Source organism: Ylistrum balloti, unplaced genomic scaffold (genome assembly GCF_031769215.1).
Source record: "Ylistrum balloti isolate Yb309-2 unplaced genomic scaffold, AGI_CSIRO_Ybal_v1 Utg370778, whole genome shotgun sequence".
NCBI classification, from domain to species: domain Eukaryota; kingdom Metazoa; phylum Mollusca; class Bivalvia; order Pectinida; family Pectinidae; genus Ylistrum; species Ylistrum balloti.
In genome coordinates this window covers 215,781-221,059 of record NW_026782455.1, presented here as the reverse complement: position 1 = coordinate 221,059, position 5,279 = coordinate 215,781, and the positions used below count along the sequence as shown (strand labels likewise).

The window sequence follows — 5,279 nt, the reverse complement described above, 5'->3', positions numbered from 1 at the left end:
TAACTCCTGTATCTGTTGTATTTTGTGACGTTAACTCCTGTATCTGTTGTATGCTGTAGGTGACATTAACTCCTGTATCTGTTGTATGTTGTGACATTAACTCCTGTATCTGTTGTATGTTGTGACATTAACTCCTGTATCTGTTGTATGTTGTGACATTAACTCCTGTATCTGTTGTATGTTGTGACATTAACTCCTGTATCTGTTTTATGTTGTGACATTAACTCCTGTATCTGTTGTATGTTTGTAAGTGATATTAACTCCTGTATCTGTTGTATGGTGTAGGTGACATTAACTCCTTTATCTGTTGTATGTTGTATGTGACATTAACTCCTGTATCTGTTGTATGGTGTAGGTGACATTAACTCCTGTATCTGTTGTATGTTGTATGTGACATTAACTCCTGTATCTGTTGTATATTGTAGGTGACATTAACTCCTGTATCTGTTGTATGGTGTAGGTGACATTAACTCCTGTATCTGTTGTATGGTGTAGGTGACATTACCTCCTGTATCTGTTTTATGTTGTGACATTAACTCCTGTATCTGTTGTATGTTGTGACATTAACTCCTGTATCTGTATCTGTTTTATGTTGTGACATTAACTTCTGTATCCGTTGTATGTTGTGACATTAACTCCTGTATCTGTTGTATGTTGTGACATTAACTCCTGTATCTGTTGTATGTGACATTAACTCCTGTATCTGTTGTATGTTGTGACATTAACTCCTGTATCTGTACTATATTGTGACATTAACTCATGTATCTGTTGTATTTTGTGACGTTAACTCCTGTATCTGTTGTATGTTGTAGGTGACATTAACTCCTGTATCTGTTGTATGTTGTGACATTAACACCTGTATCTGTTGTATATTGTAGGTGACATTAACTCCTGTATCTGTTGTATGTTGTGACATTAACTCCTGTATCTGTTGTATGTTGTGACATTAACTCCTGTATCTGTTGTATGTTGTAACATTAACTCCTGTATCTGTTGTATGTTGTGACATTAACTCCTGTATCTGTTGTATGTTGCAGGTGACATTAACTCCTGTATCTGTTGTATGTTTGTAAGTGATATTAACTCCTGTATCTGTTATATGGTGTAGGTGACATTAACTCCTTTATCTGTTGTATGTTGTATGTGACATTAACTCCTGTATCTGTTGTATGGTGTAGGTGACATTAACTCCTGTATCTGTTGTATGTTGTATGTGACATTAACTCCTGTATCTGTTGTATATTGTAGGTGACATTAACTCCTGTATCTGTTGTATGGTGTAGGTGACATTAACTCCTGTATCTGTTGTAAGGTGTAGGTGACATTACCTCCTGTATCTGTTTTATGTTGTGACATTAACTCCTGTATCTGTTGTATGTTGTAGGTGACATTAACTCCTGTATCTGTTTTATGTTGTGCCATTAACTCCTGTATCTGTTGTATGGTGTAGGTGACATTAACTCCTGTATCTGTTGTATGGTGTAGGTGACATTACCTCCTGTATCTGTTGTATGTTGTGACATTAACTCCTGTATCTGTTGTATGTTGTAGGTGACATTACCTCCTGTATCTGTTGTATGTTGTGACATTAACTCCTGTATCTGTTGTATGGTGTAGGTGACATTAACTCCTGTATCTGTTGTATGGTGTAGGTGACATTAACTCCTGTATCTGTTGTATGTGACATTACCTCCTGTATCTGTTGTATGTTGTGACATTAACTCCTGTATCTGTTGTATGTTGTGACATTAACTCCTGTATCTGTTGTATGTTGTGATATTAACTCCTGTATCTGTTGTATGTTGTGACATTAACTCCTTCTGTATGTCGGAGTATTCATAAACTCCTTCTGTGTGTTGTAGGGGACACACGATGCAGACAATCTACCTGAAGTGGTATGTGGTTGGTATGGTCTTCTTCCTCGTCACGTTCCTGGTTATAACTATTCACGTGCACATGAAAAATAGCATCGTAACGCACAAAATAAACCACTGGAAGCTTCGTCCATTGAGGAAGGAAGATCGCGAATCTGACCTATTTATCAAATCTAAATTGGTAGAAGCTGCACTATTGATAAACAAGGCGAAAATCCATGTCCGTGGGACGAAGTCTGCGGATGCTTTGAGAACAGTGGTGGGCGTGATGGATGAAATGTTACAAGCTTTTGACTTGGACTTTGTGTCAGTGACTCAGAGAGAGTTACACGAACCAAACAGTGTGTGTCAAGAAATTTACAAAGGAACTACATTCGGATATCCTTTCTTTGACCGAGGATTCGAACAGCTGCATTGTGGTCACATGGTTGCCGAGGAAAAGTTGGTTACTATAGTTATGCAACACGAGGAATATCGACTCAATAATCTGAGCAGAATTTTGGAAGATATACATAATTATAACGAAAACCTGTCGGTGATAGTGGGTGTGTACACTGCTGAGTTTAACCAGGTCATAAGAGACAAATACCCAAACGTTCGTTTCAAATCGTACGATCGCACGGTAAGTAAAGGTGACATATGGAACAACCTGATCGACTCTGTACGGACGCCTTACATTCTGTTCGCACGTGATTTGATCATGTTTAACAACGACACCCGTTTACATCGTCTCATTCGCGAGATTGAGCGCCTTAAACTTACTTCCGCCGGTGGTGCTTCTCGGGACTCCAATGGCCACTGGAAACTAGGATGTCTGCAGCGAGCATATAAAAACTACACGCTTGTATACGAGGAAGGCTACCACGAGTCTCTCAATGAGTGTGTTTTCTGTGATCACATAGAAAGTGCATTTGTTGTAAGTAAAACGACAATTTCTAAGATCAGTTTCGATGGAAGTATTTCAGGTGAAGGTGTGTGGGAAGATTTTTTCATGCGAGCTGGTGGTGAGTCTGTCGTCTGTCCAGATTCAATGTTTTATGTCAACAGAACAACAAGAAGCCTCAAATCTTTAGAATGGAAAGATTTCGCAGAGAAATACGACTTGAAACAAATAAAACTTTTATCTTCCGATTTTGTGCTTGATTTTGGTTGCTCGGGACTGTTTTCCTGTTTTAGTGGTACAGGTTTCGCTGTGACACCATGCTGTCTCGAAGAGGTGGCCAGACTAGTGACGTTCATCATGAACGCATGCGCAGAGACGGGAGTGATATGTGAGCTACAAGAAGGCACACTACTTGGTGCAGTCAAACTTCAGAAAATATTGCCTTGGGAACGAGACGCTGACATCACGTTCCTTACAGCTAATTATTCACAATTTCAAAATCTCAAGCATATTTTTGGAAAGGCAGGCTATTCCTTTCATGACGGCTCATCATTATGGTGTTGTGTAGACAATCGCACTGCTGGCGGGAAATTCAAAATTTCCAGTAAACATTGGCATGCCGAGTTATATGGACAACATCTGATGGATTCTGAATTACTATTACGTAAATCACTGGCGCCAACCAAAATACAGTTCCATGGTCAGTGGGTAAACGTGCCTAGAAACCCTGGACTACACGTGAGAAACCGATATGGACATGAAATCTACGCTCACTCACAACATTGGTTAGCGACAGGAAAGACGTCGGGCTGGATTAGTTATGACACGAAATCTTTCACAAAATGTCACAGAACTGGATCACACAATTGTTTAGATCGTTATAATACTGATGGAAACCTTCAATTTATATCCCGTGTCCCCTGATAACTTACAGGTGTAGTACTGATACTGACGGAAACCTTCAATTTATATCCCGTGTCCCCTGATAACTTACAGGTGTAGTACTGATACTGACGGAAACCTTCAATTTATATCCCGTGTCCCCTGATAACTTACAGGTGTAGTACTGATACTGACGGAAACCTTCAATTTATATCCCGTGTCCCCTGATAACTTACAGGTGTAGTACTGATACTGACGGAAACCTTCAATTTATATCCCGTGTCCCCTGATAACTTACAGGTGTAGTACTGATACTGACGGAAACCTTCAATTTATATCAACACGTGTCAAATTTTAATAATACATTGTGAAAGGTTATAAACATCCATCCGGAGCGGAATAGTATACGTCTGAAATAATAGGTGTTTGCGGAGTCTAGACAAGGATCAGAATAACGTCTGCTTCTGGAATAACTTATATATATAATAAATATTTTCATGCTTATATTGGTTGTCAACAATAGAAATAAGAAAAAAATCATAAAAGTTATGAGCAAGCGTGGGACCAACACATGATGATGTCAGATAGATCATGGCGTCATAATAGAAAACGAAATTAACTTTCCTGCCATGTCATGTATTTATATATTACATCCGTGTCATCAATATCATATCAGTTGTGACGTCAAAGGTATATCATATTACTTGTGACGTCAAAGGTATATCATATCACTTGTGACGTCAAAAGTATACCATATCACTTGTGACGTCAAAGGTATATCATATTACTTGTGACGTCAAAGGTATATCATATCACTTGTGACGTCAAAAGTATACCATATCATTTGTGACGTCAAAGGTATATCATATCACTTGTGACAGCATAAGTTAATGACGTTACACTATGATCTTGTTGGTAAAAATGTACCGTCCGCGTTGAAATTCGTCTTTTAAGGGAGATGAGATAGTGTTTCACTTCATTCTGTGTGAAAAGGATTAACGTTAATTGTTGAATACAAAACACTTTTCCATTGCATTTAGACCTAAGAAATTGTTGTGACACTCGCCTAATGGCTTGAATCGAAAGTATTGAACTGGTCTAATATATCATCATGTCCACATGTTTAATATCCTCTTTGAAAAGGCAGGATTTAATTTCGGTCAAAATGACTGGAAAACATTCTTTCCGAATTGGGTATTTGTATCTGATTAAAATGAGTGTGGATTGAGTATCCAAATGACGCATAGCATGTTAGGGGATGTGTACCGATAACAGCTTGTGACAAAAATACACGAGCTTGTAGAAGTCGAGTGTATCCCGGTGAATGGTGTCCAGGGTGAGTGTTTGACGATGTTTCATGGTTTTGTTAGTGTCTACTGACAGGATGTCTGGTGTATCCCGGTGAAATGGTGTCCAGGGTGAGTGTTGCACGATGTTTCATGGTTTTGTTGGTGTCTAGTGACAGGATATCGGGGGTATCATGTTGAAATGGTGTCCAGGCTGAGTGTTGGACGATGTTTCATGGTTTTGTTGGTGTGTAGTGACAGGATGTCGGGTGTATCCCGTTGAAATGGTGTCAAGGGTGAGTGTTTGACGATGTTTCATGGTTTTGTTGGTGTCTAGTGGCAGGATATGGTGAG

The 5,279-nt window shown here is 39.0% G+C and overlaps 1 protein-coding gene across 1 annotated transcript; it reads left to right on the top strand.

Moving 5' to 3' along the window:
- The first annotated feature begins 1,872 nt into the window (after positions 1 to 1,872).
- Positions 1,873 to 3,681, top strand: LOC132558269 (uncharacterized). The gene has a single exon (XM_060222811.1). It carries the CDS (start codon positions 1,873 to 1,875, stop codon positions 3,679 to 3,681), a length of 1,809 nt encoding a protein of 602 aa, XP_060078794.1.
- The last annotated feature ends 1,598 nt before the right edge of the window (positions 3,682 to 5,279 follow it).

Excerpts from the sequence above, each read along its gene's own strand:
- LOC132558269 (XM_060222811.1), top strand. The coding sequence starts at position 1,873 with ATGCAGACAATCTACCTGAAGTGGTATGTGGTTGGTATGGTCTTCTTC.